This window comes from Rhinatrema bivittatum, chromosome 9 (genome assembly GCF_901001135.1).
Source record: "Rhinatrema bivittatum chromosome 9, aRhiBiv1.1, whole genome shotgun sequence".
Classification (NCBI taxonomy): domain Eukaryota; kingdom Metazoa; phylum Chordata; class Amphibia; order Gymnophiona; family Rhinatrematidae; genus Rhinatrema; species Rhinatrema bivittatum.
The window spans coordinates 176108357-176131441 of NC_042623.1; the positions used below are offsets into that span (position 1 = coordinate 176108357).

General features: G+C 44.1%; 1 protein-coding gene across 3 annotated transcripts in view; it reads left to right on the forward strand.

Annotated features, from left to right (window-relative positions):
• Positions 1–23085, forward strand: part of PLCH1 (phospholipase C eta 1) — a 342167-nt gene that overhangs the window by 142067 nt on the left and 177015 nt on the right. For all 3 annotated transcript variants that reach the window (XM_029616576.1, XM_029616579.1, XM_029616578.1), the window contains exon 3: positions 3406–3552. In XM_029616576.1, coding sequence (XP_029472436.1) covers positions 3406–3552 — 147 coding nt within the window. The remainder of the gene's footprint in view (positions 1–3405; positions 3553–23085) is intronic.

Consider the following 23085-nt stretch of genomic DNA (forward strand, 5'->3'; position numbering starts at 1 on the left):
GGGATTCTCTGTTGCTCTTCCAGACTCTCCCTTTGTACTTGAAATCTCTGCAATTCCTCGGGATGGTTCTACTCTTCTCTCATTGCAATGTATACCTTTCCCAACTTTGCTATTGCGGATTATTTGAGAATTGTAGATAAATCTTGGATACCTGGAGTAGAAAATCCTTATCTCCTCCTCCTTAGGGAGCAGGAAGGCTCTGGACTACTCTCAGGATTTTCCTACAGTCTTGACTGTAGACTCGTAAGGTGAACACTTATATAAACATAATCCTTCCATTAGGGATGGATTATGCAAATACCAATAAACTCTTACTTTGAAGGTCCTTACATACAACTAAGACCATCCTCTCAATAGAGGTAAAAAGTAATGGTGGTTCTGACAGTGGTTGCCAAGGGGAGAGGCTACTGCTTCTTGCCATGGATAGAAGAAATGAAGCAGCTGGGGCAAGCAAGGTTAGGTGAAGAGGTGAGTGGGAAGGGAGGCAAGGAAGATGCTGGATTGAGGGGGGAGAAGGAAGGAAAAAGCTAGAAGAAGAAGAGCAAAGAAAAGGGGGGGGGGGGGGGAAGAAAGCAAATACAAAGTAAATTATAAGGGAAAAATGTATTTTCTCCTGGCTCCCAAAAATTTTGACTGGCACTCAACTTCCTTAAATACCCTCCATTCCCTCCTCAGCTACACTCTATGCACTTACAGGTCCTGACCTGGAGCAATGCACAAACTCTGTGGTACTGCAAAGGACAGAGAGAGTGTTGTCTCACTTGGGTAGGGATGGGGAACTTCCTGTACCTTGTACAAGTAAACCTTGAGCAATCACTCCTGTGGCTTAGGTGTAAATCTTGAGGGTTGCCCTATAGCACAAGTACACACCGAGTAGTAAGTAGAATCGTCTTTACATGCATAGGGTGACATCAGGTAGAAGTATTTTCTTGTGGGCACACTGATTATGTTGGCTATTTGTGCAGTACGCAAAGCATGTACAACGAAGTAACAAAAGGAAGCAAAATTTCTACATAGAGTCAAATAGGAGATACACTAAAGATTACTAAAGAGACACTGCTTATGACCTGTTGCATAAAGAATTTTTAAGTAATATGCAGCATTAGATCCTTCTACATAATACTAAAGCAATTTATACTTTGAAAAGACAAAGTAGGCAATAATGCACATCCATAGGAGCTTGAGACATGCATACTCGGAAATAAACTATGAATTAACTATGCATCAGTGAGGAAGAGAGATCAGGAAGGGGGCAAATGAGACTTTGAAGCCTGTGTACTTGATGTTTTCTCCAATTTACTAAGATTTTCAATAGACACAGAATAGAAAAAAGTCATAGTAAATCAGGCCCTTGAGGTCTAAAAGAAAAATGCTTAGTACATTAGACCCTTGGTGTTTCACAATTTAAAATGAACTTAGTTTGACAAATAAGTTAAAGTTAGTAGTCCTCTGCAGTATCAACTGCTCCCATTCAATCTCTGATACAAGATGGATTTTCCTGAATATAAGTTGGTAACCATAATCACCCATTCTTTATTAATAATCTGTGCAGCAGTATTTTTGAGTGATTTTCTATCTTGCTCTTCTTCATGCAGAGAAAAAACATATGGGGTCATTCATCAAAATGCATTATGGCGTTAACTTAAACGATAACGTGTTAATGCATGCGATAATCATATTATTGCATGGCACGAATGCACATTTTTAGAAGGGGTGGGATTGGGGAGGGGTTTGGGTGGAATTAATTAAAAAGAGGGGGAATATCGCATGGGTTTAACGCTGGAAATAACTACACCATTTTTCCTGGCATTACTGTGCGATATGCCTGAAACAGCCATAACGCAATTTGCGATAAATACTGCAAATTGCATTTCGGCCATTTCTGGGGGAGGGAGGTGGAGAGAGAGAGCCTCTGGGGAGGCCTTCACAGTATTCAACAATTTAAATGGCTACAGGAGGGCCAGCTAATAGATCAAGATGAGGTGTTGGTGGTGGTTTAGGGGCCAGTTTTACATGCAGAGTGAGACGTATGAACTGCACAGTACACCTCGGTGAAGATTTGATGTCATTTGGAGTGAGGAAAGTTTCACAAAGATGAGGTTTCTTCTGTTATCTCACCCTAGCTTGATGGAACCCTGTTATAGAGTCTCTCTCTCTCTCTCTCTCTTTCTGTCTGTCCACAGTGGAGTCAAGTGGCAATTTTTAACATTGGTTCTCAATATTGTGCGAAAGGCCAAGACAGGACTATTCTCAGCCCATGATGCAGACGTTAAATTTCATCTTAGCCAACAGAGTCCTTTGTTTATATGACATGTATAACATGGTTTCCAAATCTGGTATTGGGAACCTTCAGCAGGTTTGGGTTTCTGGAGGTCTTCTATAAATATTGTATGATGTATTTAGTGATCTAAATATATGTCTTAAGCTCCTAGATACATTCAGTTTTTGCTTTATTTTTCAGGGGAATTTCAAAGTTATAACAAGAAAAAAAAAAAAGAAATCAGAGTAAAATGACTTTATTATAACAAACAGGAGAAAAATCAGTGAAAAAGTAATTTTTGCTCTGATTTTTCTTGTTATAACAATAGAATCCCCTTGAAAAATAAGCTAAAAACTGAAAACGAAGGCCCCTAGATATAAGATCATGCATTTGCTCTCATAACCAAGATAAAGGAAATTTATCTGGTTATCTTGAAAACCAGACCTGCTAAGGGTTCTTGACCAGAATTAGGAACTATTGATACAGATAAATTTGTACTGCATACATAAGTGTTAATTTGGTATAACTTTTTTGATAATCTTTTTTTTAATTTTAGTGTTGAGCGTTAATATTTTTGTTTTTGACAAGTTATTTAAATAAATAAATGGTCAAATAACAAAACTGGCTTTTGCAAATAAAAAAGTAAATACAACCCCATTTAATAGCTTTCTTTGTAAATTAATAAAAAGGCAACTCAATTATTTTGGTTTGATCTCAAATATTTATCTCAGATTTACAGTGCTCTTATATTCTTTTGTTTGAAAGATGCTTGAAAAGCAGAATAAGCTAAAGTCTATTTTGTATTCAACATGAATTCAAACATTTATTTTAGTGACTTAAATACTAAGCCTAAAATAGTTAATTGGAAAGAATACTTAAATTCTTAGTAACAAGGTATACGATGTGTTATGGAATGCTTAAGCTTGATGCTTTTTTTAAGGTTATCATTCAGATAACATTCAGCTTATTTTTTAAAATTATTCTTTGTGCTCATGGTGATGTTTGTTCTCTAACTCATTTCTATTTCAGTCTTGCCGCCTAACCTCATATTCAAAGGTTTTATACAGAGCTTAGATGAAGTCTAAAAACAGTGTTCAATAAAATGACTCAGTTGGCTGAGTTTTTTGTTTTTGTTGTCTTTGCAGTTGAAAGATGTATGAGTGTGATGCAGTCTGGGACTCAGATGATCAAACTGAAGAGTGGAACCAAAGGGCTAGTGCGTCTCTTTTACTTGGATGAACATCGAACCTGCATCCGATGGCGCCCCTCCAGAAAAAGCGAGAAGGCCAAAAGTAACTCTTAACATTTCTTTAATAAGAACAGTTTTATAGTACTTTGTTTTTGTGAACTTAAGCTCACATAATCATAAGTTGCATTTTGCAGTGCTACATTTTATGCTAAACCTCACATTTATTTTCTCAGTGGCTATTTACACATATGAAATATTCTTTGATTTCTTTGACTCAAAGAAATCCCCTCATCCTCCTGCTTTCTACCCTTAGATTTGGAAGTTAAAGGCCATATCTTTATTTTCAGTAAAAGTCTTGCTTATTGAATACCCAAGCCTATATTTATATCTACCTTCCGAATGCCCACCATTTCACCTGGGCAGATTACACTAGTGTTTAAGTGGTTCCTAGAGGACCCCAGCCAGTCTGGTTTACAGGATAGCCACAATGAATATGCATGAGATAGATTTGCATGTACTGCCTTCATTGTATGCAAATCTATTTTGTGTGTACTCATTGTGGATATTCTGAAACTAGATTGGCTAGGACAAGGGTGGCCAACTCTGGCCCTTGAGAGCCATAAACAGGCCAGGTTTTCAGGATTTCCAGAATGAATATGCATGAGATAGATTTACATGCACTACCTCCATTGTATGCAAATGTTTCTGAGCCATAATCATTGTGGATATCCTGAAAATATGGCATGTTTGTAGCTTTCGAGGACCGGAGTTGGCCACCCCTCAGCTAGGAGGTGCTCCAGAAATGGCATGAGAAATGCTGACCAATGTACTTGTGTCAGTAGCAAGGCCAGCTTGTGTAGCCAACAGACTCTTACCATTTCTCCAAACTAGGATATCCTCTACCAGCATGATTGAACTCAGTGCATGCCCCTCAGGCTTCTACTGATCTCTGAAGCTGGGTTGTCCTCTAGCAGTTGTGGCTATACCTAGTGTGTGTAGATGGGACTCCCATCAAGGCTCAAGTATCTTCTATCAGCATGTCAGCTTCCAGTGCAAGTGCCCGCCCCCCCCCCCCCCCCCCACACCCCCAACCACCACCACCACCACCCAGCAACCTTCAGATTGCCATGGTGTCACCTTCTATCATCATCATCATCATCATCATCTGGAGTACCAGATAGCGCCAGGTATATGCAGTACTCTGTAGAGACAGCTAATGGACACTATCTGCTCTTTGGATCTTACAATCCAGCCAAGATACACTGACAAGATATAAAACCAAGAAACAAATAAGCTTTAAGTTGTGATAGTGAAACCATGATTGGGAAGAACTTAACTGGGTATGCATCATGTTGCCTTCTGAGAGTCAGCCCACTGAGAAAAGGTTCTCTTCCCAATCAGGATAGGGTCCACAACCTCAGTGATAGGCATAGCAAGACAGTGGGGGTCAATGTAATAAAACCCATGCTAAAATCAGAGTTAAATTTTGGCGTGGCTTTTACTTAATGTGCGCATTAAAAACAGGGGTCCCCCACGGGATGTAGTAAGTTAAAGGGATGCAAATCAAACAGGAGTTAAAAATGCATGCTAAAATGTGAGTTAAACTGAAAAATATGCACTAATGCAGAAAAGTGCTTTAAAATAGAAGTAAGGAGGTAAGCACTTGAAGTTGGAAGGAATGAGACCAAAATGACCTTGCATTCAAGACTGGCACTGTGCATCCTGACTTGGGGCCCAATCTCACATGCAAGACCATTTGAGCAAGGCATGCCAAGTGAAATCAAATGGTAAGCTCTCTAGGGAAGGCACCTACAACTGAACAGTATGCACTTTGGTGCTGTGCATATCAAATGCTTGTTCATACTTGTTTCAGAGAGCTTACATTTTGATTTTATTTGGCAAAATGATCTTGCATGGGAGATTGGCACTGGGCATCCCAACTTGGACACAGTGTTGCATGCAAATCCATTTTGGTCAAACTCTTTTCAACTTCAAGTGCTTACGTCTGTATTCCTGGTTTAATGTATTTAAGTGGATTTTCAGGTTAACTCCTTAGCCTGAGGTGGAGTAAAAGAAAGCGCACATTTCTGGTGGCCATGCTATTGTGTTGCTGTACCCATGTGGTAGTCCAGTCAGGGTGTATCAATAGAATAATTTTGGCCACCAGAAATGTGAGTTTACTCCACCTGAGACCAAAGAAGGCATAAGCTTTCTGGGGCTTGCACCTACAGCTGAACAAAGCATTATTTCTCTTGGCAAGGCACCTTTAGCTGAATGGTGAACACTTGGTGTTATGCGTCCCAAATTTGAAGTCCCGTTTAGCTGTAAGTTACCCGCCTCAGGTAGCTTGCATTAGAATAGTTCTCTGTAAAACAAAGTTCCTATTATTGATTGTTCTCTGTAAAGCTTGTTAGCTGCATTCTGTTTACTGTGAACCGATGAGATGTTCCCAAGGTTCGTCGGTATATAAAAGATTATAAATAAAATTAATAAAATAAATAAAATAAATGTAAATCCTCCTGGGTCTGAAGTGGAGTTACCACCCTGGGCACAACAATAACATTTGCCACCAGAAATGTGAGTTTACTCCACTTCAGATTCAGGAGCAAAATTTTCAATGTAAACTCATTGAGGCAGGCACCAGTCACAGGTTTTTTGTTTTGTTTTCCTGAACAGCTAGACAGTACAGGCACATGTAGTGCTAAAGTGTCTATCGTTCAGATGTTGGTGCCCATCCAACCAGCCTATGCATTGTTCATCTATCCCCAGAGAGCTTATTCTTTTATTTTACTTGCCATAAATGAGAAAATATGCCCACAAGTTGGGGTGCACAGCACCATGCTCACATGCAATGCCACTTTGGCAAGGCATACCAAGAAAAATCAAAGCATAAGCTCTCTGGGGCGGGCACCTTTGGCTGAACAGTATGCACTTTGGCGCTGTGCATCCGATGTTGGTGTCCTGTTCAGCTTTAGGTGCCCCCCTCTCCCCACCCGAGAGTTTATGCTGTGATATGCTAGCTGTAGTCACCCAGCTTAGAGAGCCTATGCTTTGATTATACTTGCTATTCTCTACCAAAAGGGCCTTGGATGCAAGAATTTACTCTGTGGTGGGCACTTACAGCTAGCTGAACAAAGTGTAAACTTTCTGAGGTGGGCACCTACAGTTCAACAGTATGTCAGGGATGTACAATTCTGGTGTAATGTTCAGCTGTAGGTTTTCTCCCCAAGAGCACCAGAAATTAAACTCCTGGGTCCAAGGTGGAGTAAACTCATATTTCTGGTGGCCAACATTATTCAATTGCTGTAATTTTTTTCTAATCCATTGTAAAACTTGTTTTATTTAGTCTCGACAAAGGCATTTGTTTCATCTGTCATTGGGCTTCATCAGGAGCTTATGGTTTCTGCAATAAATGCTTTAGTAATGTATAGATGCTTAAATGAATATTTATAAATAAAGAATTGCATTGAGGGTTTCCCAAAAATTCATGTATAATTAACTCAAAGTACCATCATGTAGCTGTGAAAGAATTCCGAAAGAATTTATTGCTATCTTTCTTCACTACTTTCATATTCAAGATTATAAAAAATGCAAACAAAAGATATTCCAAACCTTAAATAATAGTGTTAAATGGTGGTATCTATTTCTTACTGAGATGCCCAGTGCTGTGTATTTCCAGAGACGAATAAATCAATCTTTAAACTGCATATTGCCACTATAAAAAAAAAAAACCCAGCCAAAAATGTTCACTCATAAAGTAACTGAAAACAAGCTTTTCCATACTTCTGTCATTAATATGTATACATTTGAGCTACAATACCCCATGCATGCTTTTGACAATAAGCACCCTGCTTATAAGAATGGCAGGAAGATATTGCTCAGACTGAATATGAAAAAGCATCTGGTCACCTAACTGGAAACTCCCTCTAAATGTAAGACCATTAAATATAAGGAGCTTTAATGTCCATATTCATAAGAACAAAGAACAGCATGTAATGTCACCTTATAAAACACTTCCTATTCAATAGCCTTATTTAATCCATTGGGATAGACAATTTTCCTTTTAAAAATATATTATTATTCTCTGCGCTGCAATAGGCGGGATATATTACCCCCTCTACTCAAAACCATTTGTTGAATTACAAAAAAAATCTCAATTTTAATGATCATATGATTGTATTGAAACCAATGTTGTTCTAATGGAGCTTCAAGTTTTTTTGTCCGAATACAGCTAGAATGATGTATAAGATGGGACTTTATAGATGTCTTGGTGTGACCAATATAAATTTTAGAACATGGACAAATCATTGCATATATTACTTGTGTGGTATTGTAATTGAAATGACCCCTGCATTGATGCACAATAAGCAGACAAAAAAATAACCAAGGGTAAAAAAGCTTATAAAGAGACCATCATATAATGGGGTATGTCAGTTCACTAAAGGACAGATCTGCATAACAGGGCTGGAACATCCAGTGTAATTACTCTCCCTTGTTTTTCATAATCATAGGTCTCATAAGTGCCCACAACACCCCCCCCAAAAATGTTTGTATGTATAAATCAAAGTGTCTCTTATTTTCTTTTGTTATTATGTATCGATCAAGTCCATAAAGAAACGATCCCTTATCTTTGCAACGCCGGTTTGCCACCATTACTATCTGAGATTTTGTTGGTGTCTATGGATGTAATTTCCCTATTCACAAATGAATCAGCGATGAGGGTTGTTACCAATATTTTGACCACATTGGCAAATGCCCTCCCCATCTCCTCCATCTATGGCGAGCCTTTGTCTGGCTGCCAGACTATGGTCATTGTCCCCCTCAGTATGCAGGCAGGGCTCTGTAATGAATGAATTGACTCTTATGTGTTACTCAAAGCAGTCAACCCTGTCATTCTCAGGCTGCCCTGACTCAGACTTCATCAACTGACCATAGACTACACATTGCAAACTGCCTTTTGGGGGCCTTCCTGTTCAAATAGGTACCTTTTATTAGGGTCCTACCTCCTGTCACCATCGATCGGGCAACCGTCTTCAAGCTACCAGGCTTGCTGCTCCAGTATATCTCTTTCTCGGATGTCTTCCACATATAGCAGGCCAAGACACTACTGCATCATTGATTCTATGATTGCCTGATAGATCTCTTACCCAGGATGACTCCGCTAGAGGTCAAGTCTATCCATTATCAGCACCAGAGATGGAGGCTATGTTCAAATATATCCAAAAGAACTTGGAGAGAGGATTCATGAGACCCTTGTCTTCCCCTGCAGGAGCAGACTTTTTCTTTGTGGGGGGAAAAAGGACGGATCCTTCAGACCCTGAATAGACTATAGGCGTCTCAATACAATCACTCAGAAGAATAGTTATCCTCTTGCCACTCATCACTGAGCTGTTCGATTGCCTTCAAGGAGCACAAGTCTTCATGAAACTCTATCTCCATGGGACCTATAATCTGATATGGATAAGAGAGAGCAATGAATGGAAGATGACCTTTAACACCAGGGACAGCCATTATGAATATTTGGTTATGCCAATGTAATGTTCCTGCTGTCTTTCAAAACATGGTCAATGAGATCTTCTGGGATCTCCTGTTTTCACATGTGATGGTATATTTAGATGATATTTTCATCTTCTCCTGGTCCCTGGCATTGCACCACGAACACACAAAGCAAATCCTGCAGAGACTTCATAACACCATTTGTATGCCAGATTTAAAAAGTGCATGTTTGAACAGGATGAATTGCCTTTCCTGGATTATATTCTCAGCATGGGTTCTCCATGGACCCAGAAAAACAGAGGGCCATCTTGGATTGGCCCCAGCCTATTGGACTCAAGACCTTACAATGCTTCCCGGGCTTTGTGAATTACTACAGGCAATTTATACCTGGGTGCTCCTAATTAGCAGCACTCCTCATCACCCTCATGAAGAAGGGTGCTGACACCAGACATTGGCCAGAAGAGGCCATCCAGGCTTTTAACTGCCTCAAACAAGAGTTCCTTCAAGAAACCTGTCTTTGCCACCTAGATCCATCAAACCCTTCATCTTGGAGGTAGATTCCTTTGCCATTGGGGTAGGGGCTGTTCTCACTCAACATGATGACCAAGGAACTCTCTTGCTGTGTTCTCCAAAAAATTCACTCCAGCTGAGGAAAACTAAACTATCTGGCATCGTGAACTCCTGGCGATTAAATCAGTATTGAAAGAGTGGCACCACTTGTTAGATGGGGCTAGGCACCTGATTACCATTTTTACAGACCACAAGACTCTGGAATATCTGGTGCAGCTCCAGCGGTTAAACACCAGACAGGCTCGATGGTCGCTGTTCAGCTGCTTTGACATTGAGCTACACTGTCGTCCCATGGAGAAGAACCAATGGGCTGATACCCTTTCATGATCTTTTGAGTCTGAAGGTGCCCTGGAACTTCCTCGCCACATAATAGATAATGTGAGGATTGTGGCTGCTGCAATTCCAGAACCACCTGGGAAAACCATAGTTCCCAAACGACTTGGGGAAAAAGTACTTAAATAAGCACATGACTCCTGCTTGACAGGACATCCCTGGAATTAATTCTCGACCACTTCTGGTGGCCTCAGTTGCAGCAAGAAGTGAAACATTTCATAGAATCCTGTCCCACTTGTGTAAGGCATAAGAGCTCTTCTGCTCACTTTTGGGAGCTGTTACAGCCATTGCCAGCCCCCGAGTAACCCTGGACCCACCCCTCTTGAATGACCATTCCACTGTCCATATAGTGGTAGATCACTTTTATAAGATGGCTCATGTCACACCGCTTTCTGGTCTTCTATCTGCACCTAGGCTGGCCCACCTCTTCATACAATATATCCTTTGTCTACACAGTCTCCCATCCCATATCTTCTCAGACCGAGGAGTTCAGTTCACAGCCTGTTTTGGAAGAGCCTTTGTAAGAAATTTGGAATCACTCTGAACTTTACATCTGTAAGCCATCTGCAAAGCAGCAGGCAGACAGGGTCAACCAGATCCTCAAAAACTTCCTAAGAGCATATGTTAATGAGCCAAGATGACTGAGCCTCCCTTCTTCCGTTGTCAGAATCTGCCACAACAACCATGTGGGCAACTCTTCTGGATCTTTACCCTTCTAGATAGTCTTCGGCCGACACCCAAAGGTCTTGCTCCCAGTTCCACAATCTGTTTCCTGTCCCAGGGCCAATACCATGAGTAGCAATCTCAAAGACCTTTGGCAGAGAACAAACTTACAGGCCGATTCAGTAAAAATGCGGGAGAACGGGCGAATGCCCGCTCTCCCGGCACGCGCGATACAGTATACAAATGAGGTGGTGCGGTAGAAACAGACAAAAGGAGGCGCTAGGGACACTAGCGCATCCATAGTGCCTCCTTTTAGCCCAGAGCGGCGGCTGTCAGCGGGTTTGTCAGCCGACGTTTTGCCGGCGTCGGTTCTCGAGCCCACTGACAGCCATGGGCTCGGAAACCGGATGCTGGCAAAATTGAGCGTCCGGTTTTCAGCCCGACAGCCGCCGGCCCAATTTACATCTTTTTTCTTTTTTTTACTTTTTACACCCTTCGGGACCTCCGACTTAATATCGCTATGATATTAAGTCGGAGCATGCACAGAAAAGCAGTTTTTACTGCTTTTCTGTGCACTTTCCCGGTGCCGGCAGAAACTAGCGCCTACCTTTGGGTAGGCGCTAATTTCTTAGAGTAAAATGTGCGGCATGCCACATTAGAGCTGCACAGCATGAGGAGGCCACAGCCTGTGTATATAGTGCGAAGAGGCCCTAGGGGATCCAACTCATGGCCCTCCCCAACCGGTATGGGGTTCCAGCCTTTCGAGCAGTATGCTGGACCTAGCATTGCACAGTGAGACCCCCCATCAAATGGGGCTCCCCAGGGACACGGCGCCCCTTAGTCTAGACCCAGCATCTATCTCCTGGGTGGAATTCTTCAAAGGTCTGCATACCTTAGTCCACATGTAACCGGGGCCTCCTATAATACGGCCACAGACTCCACCAGAGGACCTCAACATCCCGGGACCCTTTATGCCCAGGGAAGTGACCCCACCGCCCAGAAGCCCCACCTTCGGGGACACGGACAACTCGGATGAGGATTCAGAACCCCTGGAGGAAAGGGAACTCCCGGGGACAGAGCCCCATCGAACCATGAGACGCTTCTTCACCAAGGACGAGCTTCCAGACCTGGTCACATACAGCTTAAAAGAGCTTGCTATCCCGGCACCCGCACAAGGGCCTCTGGGGAACCTAAGACAAACCCCCTACTAGAGGGACTCCATCAGACCTCCCGCCATTTCCCACTATTACAAGCCATCCAGCAACTAATTGACCTGGAATGGGATGCTCTGGAAACTACCTTCAAAGGGGGGCGGGCTCTGGCAGCCATGTGCCCTCTGGACCCAGCTGCCAAAGATCTCCTGGCATGTCCGAAAGTGGATGCCATGGTCTGTGCGGTCTCGAAGCGCACTACTATCCCGGTGGAGGGAAGAGCAGCACTCAAGGATGCTCAAGACAGATTTCTGGAATCTATACTCAAAACAATCCTTTGACGTCTCCGCAATGTCTTTACAGATCGCGGCCTGCTGTGCCGTGGTGACATGCACCTGCTTATCACAGACCAGGAACAACACTCCTAGGGAGGCCCTGGAGCCAGAAGTATCATTCCTCGTGGACGCCGCTTCTGATCTGGTGCGCACTGCAGCTAGAGGAGTGTTATCCACCGTGGCAGCCAGAAGACAACTCTGGCTCCGAAACTGGTCGGCCGACGCATCCTCCAAAACTAGACTCACAAGGATGCCTTTCAAGGGAACACTCCTGTTCTGAAGCGAACTAGAGAAACTAGCCAACAAATGGGGGCGAGTCCCCACTGCCGTGGCTACCGGAGGACAGGAATAAGAGAAACCAGTGATCCTTCCCGCGAACCTCCAGGGGCAGAGGATCACAGCACTTCAACAAATATAGAAGCACATATCAAGCGGCCTGCCCCACAGGCCGAAGCCAATCCTTTCGGAACAAGCACAACAAAAGGGGAGCAAGCTCGGGTCCAGGCCCCAGCTGCACCCAACAATGAAAAATCAGCCGACCCGTTCAAAGGAAGAAGCCATAGGGGGCAGACTTGCCCTATTCTACCAAAGATGGGTCAAGATAACTTTGGACAAGTGGGTCCTAGCCATCATTCGAGAGGGATATTACCTGGATTTCCACCACCTCCCTCCGGACAAGTTGTGGATTCCCCCTGCCACGACCCTTCCAAGTGGATGGCAGTGGAAGCAACACTGACCAGATTGCTAGCCTTAGAGGTTATAACACTGGTGCCTCCACAACAAATAAATACTGGACATTATTCCATCTATTTTATCGTCCCCAAGAAAGAAAGAACGTTCATACCCATCCTGGACCTCAAGGCAGTCAACCGTCACCTGAAGATTCCTTGCTTCCGCATGGCAACCCTATGCTCCGTAATAAGGGCGATACAACTGGGAGAGTTCCTTACATCCCTGGATCTGTCGGAAGCCTACCTATACATTCCAATCCATCAAGAGGATCAGCATTTTCTACACTTCATGATCATAGTGGTAGTGGCAGCAACACTGAGAAAGGAAGGAATCCTTGTGCACCCTTACCTAGATGATTGGCTGATCAGGGTGAAATCCCCAGAGGAAAGCCAACAGGCAACCAGCAGAGTCAAAACTCTACAGGAGAGCCTCGGGTGGGTGGTCAACACAAACAAGAGCTGCCTGAAGCCCTCCCAATCTCTAGAATACTTGGGAGTCTGGTTTGACACCAAACAAGACAAGGTCATTCTGACACCGACAAGGAGATCAAAACTGATGACCCAGTTATGAACCCTGTTGTGCGAACTTTGCCCCACAGCATGGGATTACCTACAAGTCCTCGGCCTCATGGCATCCACATTGGAAGTAGTGCCATGGGCACGAGCTCACAATGCTCACTACTATCACGATGGAATCCACTGTCCCAGAACTACACCGTACGTCTTCAGCTCCCGGATAGAGTTCAGGCCCAACTACGATGATGGCTACAAGAAGGCCATCTGAGCCAGGGAACGAGACTATCCTCACCAGCCTGGATCCTGCTCACCACTGATGCCAGCCTACGAGGATGGGGAGCACACTGCCAGGAGCTAACCGCCCAAGGGCAATGAAACAAAGAAGAGTCTGGATGGAACATCAATCGCCTAGAAGCCCGGGCAGTCAGACTAGCCTGCCTGCGGTTCCGTCACAGTCTCCGAGACATAGTGGTCAGAGTAATGTCGGACAACGCCACAACAGTGGCCTACATCAACCATCAGGGAGGAACCAGAAGCCAACAGGTATCTCTGGAGATAGACCTCCTAATGTCATGGGCGGAAGCAAATCTTCAAGAGATCTCGGCAGTCCACATCGCCGGGAAAGACAACATCGCGGATTACCTCAGCAGAGAAAGTCTAGACCCAGGAGAATGGAGGCTGTTGACCACAGCATTCTAATTGATAGTAAGCCATTGGGGAACACCAACCATGGACCTCCTGGCAAACCGGTCCAATGCTCAAGTGCCCAGTTTCTTCAGCCACAGGCGGGAACCCCAGTCCCAGGGAATTGATGCCCTGGTACAGACCTGGCCACAGGAGACTCTGTTATACGCCTTCCCGCCGTGGCCCCTATTGGGCGCAATCATCCACAAGATAGAACACCACAGGGGACCAATACTTCTAGTGGCCCCTGACTGGCCAAGACTGTGGTATGCAGACATGCGAAGACTGCTGACAGGGAGCCCCCTTCCGCTCCCTGTCAGCAGTCTTGCTGACAGGGAGACCTGCTCCAACAGGGACCGATCCTCCACGAGGATCCAGCTCGATTCTCTCTTATGGTCTGGCCATTGAGAGGACTTGCCTGAGGAAGAACGGATACTCGGGGGCAGTAATTGACACCCCACTCCGAGCACGCAAGTTCTCCACATCACTAACATACATAAGAATTTGGAGAATATTCGAAGCCTGGTGCGAGGATCACGACATCATACCACGCTCAGTCAAAATTCCTGCGATTTTGGAATTTCTGCAGAATGACCTACAGAAGGGGTTGTCTCTCAACTCCATCAAGGTACAGGTGGCTGCATTGTCATGCTACGGAACCAAGAGCGAGAGCGCCAGCATAGCCTCTCACCGGATGTCTCCCGCTTTCTGAAAGGAGTCAAGCAGATCCGACCACCTCTAAAGTGGCCAGTGCCTCTTTGGAACCTCAACCTGGTCCTAGATTTCCTGGCAGGAACCTCCTTCAGACCTCTCCGCGGCCTGTCTCTCCGACTATTAACATTGAAGACAGCCTTCCTGCTGGCTGTCTGTTTGGCCCGTTGTATATCCGAGCTACAAGCCCTGTCCTGCCGAGACCCATTCCTCAGACTCACCCTGGGAACCATCCAGTTACGCACAGTTCCGTCGTTCCTCCCCAAAGTGGTGTCTCACTTCCATCTCAACCAAACCATCTTGCTAACCAGCGCCAAATGAGCATAAGAATTTGGAAGAGGCTCAAAGTCTACACCATTTCAACGTCGGCAGACTCATAGTCCGATACCTGGAAAGGTCGGAATCCGTACGAAAGGCGGACCATCTATTCGTCCTTCATAGCGGGAAGACGCAAGGGGAAGTGGCCTCGCAAGCAACCATAGCCCTCTGGATCAAAGAAGTCATCAAGGTGGCCTAAGTAGAAGCAGGCAAGCCACCACCATTACAAGTCAAGGCCCATTCTATTAGAGCCCAGGCAGTGTCCTGGGTGGAAACCAAGATGCTGTCACCTGCCGAGATCTGCAGAGCGGCGACATGGTCCTTCATCCACACCTTCTCCAGGTTTAACCACCTGGATGTTTAGGCTCGGGAGGACACAGCATTTGAAAGGGCAGTACTAAGTGGGTCCCGGGCAGCCTCCCACCCGGTTCGGGAGTAGCTTTTATACATCCCATTGGTCCTGAGTCCATCTGCTACACACTAGGAAATGGAGTAATTACTTACCTGATAATTTCGTTTTCCTTAGTGTAGACAGATGGACTCAGCATCCCACCGATGGCTGCCGTTACTCATGGAATTCTCGGGTGACATCCCTGAGAGTCAGTGATTCACGGGTAAGCCATGCTTTCCTTCAGCTAGGACACCCATCCTACCGGGTATTGACGTTTCTCGGTTGAGAACACTGGCCGCCTCCAGCTATAACCAATTCAACCGGTTCAAATTAATTGTTAACCACGTTATTAGGTTAATCAAGTTATCCAAGTTATAAAGTTAATGAAGTTATTCAAATTATTCAGTCATACATATATCCACAATGCTTTTCGAGGAGAATACTGAAGAGCTACACTTCCTGCAGGGGTATATGTACTAGGGCTGACGTCAGATTGAAATCTGATCCGTCTCCAACTGCTATCAGGAGTACATCTGTCTACACTAAGGAAAACGAAATTATCAGGTAAGTAATTTCTCCAATGCTATCAAATTACTTCATCTCAATCACATATACAAAACATAGATCCTTACCAAATTCAGAATGAGGAATTACAAATCAGAAGTAAATATGCAGACAAAAACTTAATTTTTGTTTGTTCTACTATCCCCTCCAACATCACCCCTCCCTTGCTGTTCCCATGCAAATAGAAGGGGGGAGGGGGGTTGGATTAAGAAGCAAAGGGTGGTTCTCTGTTTTAGATTATGCTCTGCTCCCAGCTCATTTCCCCCTCCCATCCTGTTTTTGCTTGATGCTTGGGAGGGGAGAGGCTGGAACAGGAAGCAGAGAGCTTTTTTTTTGTTTGAGATTAGGGCACTGGCCTTTAGAATCATTGGTGCAGAGCCCTGCTAAGTTCTTAGATAAAAGCAGCTCTGATGACCATGCCCCCTTGGGCTTAATACTCCTGGCAGCCCTTACCCTCCCCCAGTCCTGGTGCTGTAATGCAATCAAATTTGACAACCTCACTGGAGGGAGGACATTAAGTAAAACTGCTGCAGTAGCATCTAACTTGAATAAGGAAAACTATGATAAAATGAGGAAATTAGAAAAAAAAAATATAAAAGGAACTGTTGCAGAGGTTAAGTTTTCATGAGGCATGGACATTGTTTAAAAATACCATCTTGGAAGCCCAGATAAAATATATTCCATGTATTAAAAATGTTGATTAAAAACTACATGACTGCCAGCATTGTTTAATGGTGAGGTGATAGAGGCAGTTAAAACCAAAGGGGCATCTTTCAAAAAATGGAAAGTAGACCCAAATGAAAACGCTGGTCTATTCTGAATACCCATGAATTCCTCTCATTGCCAGAGCTCACCAGAAGATTTTTCAAGGGAAGGTAAGGGTAATTCTCAAAGCACTGACCTGGTTACGACAAGTGTGGTATCATAGAAACACAAAAACATAGAAGTAATACAAGAAAAGGACCAATGGTCCATCCAGTCTGCCCAGCAAGCTTATAGTAGTTTCTGCCATCGGTTTCCCAGACCATCAAGGTCAGGGCCTTTGCTGGTTTCTGTTTGAGTTACCTCCTGCTGTTGAAGCAGAGATAAATGTTGGAATTGCATCAAGAGTTTAATGCTTATTGGTTAAAGGCAGTAACAGCTGTATCAGCAAGTTACCCCTATGCTTATTTGCTTTCCCTGGCCGCAAAATTCAATGTCCTCGTTTGCTGTCTGAATCTACTTCCTCTTTTCCTGTTTTCCTCCTGCTGTTGAAGCAGAGAGCACTGATGGAGTAGCATCATCAGTCTGAAGGCTTATTGGTTAAGGGTAATAACCGGCACACCAGCAAGTTACCCCCATGCATTCATTTCTTCATTTCCATCCTCTAGCCTTTAGAGATGCACAGTATTTATCCCATACCCTTTTGAATTCTTTCACTGTTTTTGTCCACCACCTCCTCCAGAAGGGCATTCAGGCATCCACCACTTTCTCCATGAAAAAATATTTCCTGATGATGTTTCTGAGTCATCCTCCCTGGAGTTTCATTTCATGATCCCTAGTTCTACTGATTTCTTTCCAGTGGAAAAGGTTTGTTGTTGATTGTGCATCATTAAAACTTTTCAGGTATCGGAAGGTCTGTATCATATCTGCCCTGCAACTCCTCTCCTCCAGGGTATACATATTTAGGTCCTCTTCTGGTCGGGCTCAGTCAGGCCTCATGCCATTTCCCATTGCTGCAAGCAGTACAACAACTGATCGACCTGGAATGGAATGCTCCGGAGGCCAGTTTCAAGGGAGGACAGGCCCTAGAAGCCCTATACCCACTGGAATCCTCAGCCAAAGAACTCCTGGTGTTTCCCAAAGTGGACGCCATGATCTGCGCTGTCACAAAGCGCACCATCATTCCAGTCAGAGGAGCGGCACTCAAGGATGCCCAAGACAGATGTCCGGAATCCATCCTTAAACAGTAATTTGATGCAGCAGCTATGTCACTGCAGATCACTGCCTGCTGTGCAGTGGTGACATGCGCATGCTTGTCACTGGCCAGGAACACCACCACGCCCGTCGAAACATTAGAACCAGCAATGTCCTTCCTCACGGATGCGACTTCTGACCTGGTGCGCACCTCAGCCAGGGACATCTCATCCATTGTGGCAGCCAGAAGGCAACTCTGGCTCCGAAGCTGATCAGCCGACGTGACCTCCAAGACGAAATTCACGAGAATGCCTTTTAAAGGAACCCTCCTGTTCGGAAGCGAACTGGAGAAGTTAGCCGACAAATGGGGTGAATCTCCAGTACCTCGGTTACCAGAGGACAAGAACAAAAGAAGCCAATGCCCCTCTCCACGAACATCCAAGGGCAGAGGATCACAGCGTTTTAGACCGTATAAGAATACATGCCAAGCACCTCGCCCTGCAGGCAGGGGCCAGTCCTTTCGGAACAGACACAACAAGAGGGGAGCCAGCTCAGGTCCAGGCCCCAGCCGCACCCCACAATGAGAATCAAGAGACCCATCCACAGGATGAAGCCATAGGGGGCAGGCTTGCCCTATTCTACCAAAGATGGGTCGAGATAACGTTGGACAAGTGGGTCCTAACCATCATTTGAGAGGGATACTTTCTGGACTTCCACAGCATCCCTCCAGACAAATTTGTGAAATCTCCTTGCCACTCCCCCTCCAAGAGGATGGCAGTGGAAACCACACTGACCAAATTGCTCGCCTTAAAGGCTATAACACAAGTGCCCATGCACCAATGAAATACTGAGTTGATAAACCAAGGAGGTAGGCAATCTAAAAAAGCCGTGGGGGCAACACAAACAATAGATGCCAAGGAATGACCGTTAAGATTCTTTATTTGGAGACTTGTTAATCCAATACAAAGACGCCCGACTCAGGCCGAGTTTCGCCCCCACATGGGGGCTGCCTCAGGGGCTACAATAAACAAATAACGAATACAACTTAACAATACAAGACAAACGTAAATCAAAAATAAAAAAATCATACGAACAATTAAATGGTAACAAATGGAATAATACATGTAAAATGAAACATATAAATTGAACATATTAATTAAACATGTGTGATAGGGAATATAGCTTACAATTTGACCCAGAATATGTCATTGTATGAAAAAATAGATGATTTTACCTGTATGAGAAATATCTTATATGCGTGTGATGATTATTTTGTGCCAATGAATTTTCAAAAAGGCTGTGAACTGTGTAAAAAGCATACATAATTGTGAGTAAAAATGGCACTAAATGCCAACTGAATCAATTTATAAAAAAAACAACTCCTGACAATTATGAATGTAAAATGGCACACCTATATTTAAATGCATCACAAAAAACACAAAAAACCAAAAGAACAAGACTAAAACATGCATATATGAAAGGCTCTCACAATATAATTATAACCATAATGTGAGAAAATGAATGTGGACAAGTTATAACGCTGTTAAGTAAAAACTGACTACAGTCATGAATGTCTGAACATTACTCAATTTTTTTTATTTTTTTATTTTTATTTTTTTGATTGGTTTATCTCATTACTCCGTTTTGTCTTCAAATTTTGAAATTCAATATGGTCTTCAGTTTCCGTTCCTCCAACCCCCTCTTTTATTTATTTACTTTTTTATTTTCTCTTGTTCAGACATTCGTGACTGTAGTCAGTTTTTACTTAACAGCATTATAACTTGTCCACATTCATTTCTCACAGCCCTTCACATTCACACGACTTTTTGCTTGCCCCCCACACTGACCGGCACGTATTTTTTGTTTGTACTGTTACACCTATTCATTTAGCTGAGTTGATATTCACAGGTAGATATGGTTATGCCCACAGGTCTGAGTGACAGCTATTCTGGTGTGACTCACAGTGTCTTAAGTTCACAATTCTCAGTTCTCTTTTTTTCTATTCCGGTGAGTAGGAGACCAGCGCGCTGTTTGAAATTCAATGTTTAGTAAGTTTCACTTTTTCATCGCCATTCACTGCGATTATACAAGAACAGTGGTTGAAATTATATACTTTATTAGTCCCTCCCGACACAGCTTTGGGCGAAACCCGGGTCCGTGTCGGGGAACCTTGTTGACGACTGTCTCATATTGTAATGAACTTTGGATGAGCTGCTTTGAATTCACAGAAAAATAAAATTACTTTATTCATTAACTAATTCGTGGATTGTATATCTTCCTTGCATCTCCCTTTTCTTTTGTGTCAATAAAATTGACATGCCAGCTCCAAGCAATACAGAAAGTGGGAGAAGAAAATAACAAAAACCAATCAACTCAAAAAAGCAGAAAATGCGACTAGGATGTGCAACAAAACAAGAGAGAAAAATTGGAAAGCTATGAAATACAAATGCTCGCAGTTTGGGCAATAAAATTCAAGCTCTGCAGGCCTTAATGGTGGAGGTAGACCTGGACATTGTTGTAGTCATGGAGACATGGTTCACAGATTCTCATGAGTGAGACACAGCCATACTGGGCTATAATTTGATAAGGAAGGACAGAGAGGTCAGAAAAAGGGGAGAAGTGGCTCTTTTATGTCAAAAACAATATCCAAGCAACTGAACTGCAAGGAAAGTGGGGTAGAGAAGCAGCATTATGGGTCATCCTGAAAAAAATATGGTACATCCATTTTTAATGGAGTGATTTATATGCCTCCGACTCAAATTGAAGAGCTAGACAGAGATTTGGTCGCAGATATCCAGAAGGTGAAAAAGAAGGGAGAAGTCTTGAATATGGGAGATTTTAATCTGCCGGATGTAGACATGGAGAATCCTTTCTGTGGAATCTACCAGAAGTAGAGAGATAGTGGATGCTCTGCAAGGGACTCTCTTCAATCAAACGGTAATGGAACCCCTGAGGGAAGATGCAATATTTGACTTGGTGCTCACTAACGGAGATAATGTTTCTAATGCCCAGATGGGAGACCATCTCAGCACTAGTGATCAAATAGGATGCAGAGAAGTCACACGAAGACCCAGGTTTTGAATTTCAAAAATTGAAGAAATTACTTACCTGATAATTTCGTTTTCCTTACTGTAGACAGATGGACGCAGGACCAATGGGTATAGTGTGCTCCTGATAGCAGTTGGAGATGGGAGTCAGATTTCAATCTGACATCAGCATTACATATACCCATGCAGAAAGCTCTGCTGTTATGATAATAAGGTGTTTGGTGGATTCTCAGGGGCAACAGTGATGGTGTATCCTACGGGGAGGAGCCCCGTAGGGAACTGAAGCACCGGGCTAGATTCAGATGCACAAACACAGAGAATGTATCTTTTATTATACAGCTAGTGTGGTCCACCAGAGGTGGCAGTAGAGAGTAGGTTAGATAGCAACAGTCTGTGATCCTTGGCATAGGAGATCCGTCACACAATGGTGGTATAAGGCCCCGATGGATGTCCAGTAAGGCACTGTAGGAGAGACAGACTGGCAGATGTTATAATACACTCCCTGGTAGCTGAGTAGATAGAGTTCCCAATGAGTAGTAGAGAGAGGATAGGTATTAACAGTCTGTAATCCTCAACAGAGGAGAGACCCGTTCCACAATGGTGATGTAGGGCCCGATGCAGATGGGCAGCGAGGAGCTGTAGATGGCAGACTGGTAGAAGTTGTACTCACTCTCTGTAGCTGATAGGTAGAGTTCCAGCAGGTTGAAGTATTGGTAGCAGGCACCAGGATATAGACACAGGCCCTCGAGGAGCGAGTACCTGTATTTAGGATAGGCACCTGGAAATAAGCAAAGGGCCCCCAAGGAGCGGGTACCCAGGTTAGTAGAACCCCGGAGGGTGAAGATGGCTTCCAGCAGTGTAGAAGCGGCAGAGCAGCTTCAGACCAGAGCGAATCCAATCTGTTGCTAACACGGGAGAGTCAGCAAATGGGCAACCTTTTGAATACGGAGGCAGTGACGTCACTCGAGGGGGACGCCCCCAAGGTTTGCGCCAACACTGCTACAAGACGTGAGGCGTGCGCCTGCGCGCACCCTAGGAGGCTTCAGGCCAACATGGCGGGATGCCATGCCAGAGCTGCTCCAGGGAAGCCAGAGGGTGTGGCAAGGAGATGCTTCAGACGCCATTCTCCCGAGGCTGGTGGAGAAGGCTGAAATAGAGGTGAGGCATGTCGGGTGACGCATCCATCAACACCGAAGAGCAGTGTCGATGGATGCAACACTGCTCTTCAGTATTCTCCTCAAAAAGCAATAGTGGATATATGTATGTTTGGATAACTTGGTTAACTTGATTAACTTGAACTAGTTGACGTGAATTGTAGCAAGAGACCGCCAATGTCATCAACCGAGAAACGCCGACACCCGGTAACTATGGGTGTCTTACCTGGCTTACCCGTGTTTGTCTTGCTCTTGGGGATTGTCACCTGAGGTTTCCGTATGTTGAGGCAGCTGTGGGAGGGATACTGAGTCCATCTGTCTACACTAAGGAAAATGAAATTATCAGGTAAGTAATTTCTCCATTTCCTAGCGTGTAGCAGATGGACTCAGGACCAATGGGATGTACAAAAGCTACTCCCGAACCGTGTGGGAGGCTCCCTGTGGCCCACTTAGTACTGCCCTTGCGTATGCTGTGTCCTCCCTGGCCTGAACATCCAAGCGGTAGAACCTCGAAAAGGTGTGAATGGAGGACCATGTCACCGCCCAACAGATCTCGGTGGGTGACAGTATCTTGGTTTCTGCCCAGGACAGATATGGACGATTAGCTAAGTGGTTGAAATTATACACTTTATTAGTCCCTCCCGATGCAGCTTTGGATGAAACACAGGTCCATGTCGGGGGACCTTGTTGAGGACTGTCTCATATTGTAATGAGCTTTGGATGAGCCGCTTTGAATTCACAGAGAAATAAGAAGAAAAAATTACTTTATTCATTAACTAAGTCGTGGACTGTATATCTTCCTTGCATCTCACTTTTCTTTTGTATGGATAATTTTTGGAGTGCTGATTTTTTCTCCTACACGTTTGTTGGTTGTCAATTTTTTTGGCCATATCCTGTCACCCCCATCCTTTAGTTTAAATGTCTGATAATATATGATCTGAATTTCTCACTTAGCATTCTCCTTTCTGCTATAGACAAATGCAGGCCATCCTTACCATATAACTTTTTACTGCTCCATACACAACCTCAGCCTTCAATGTATCCAAAACCACTTTCTGTATACCAGGCTTTGAGCC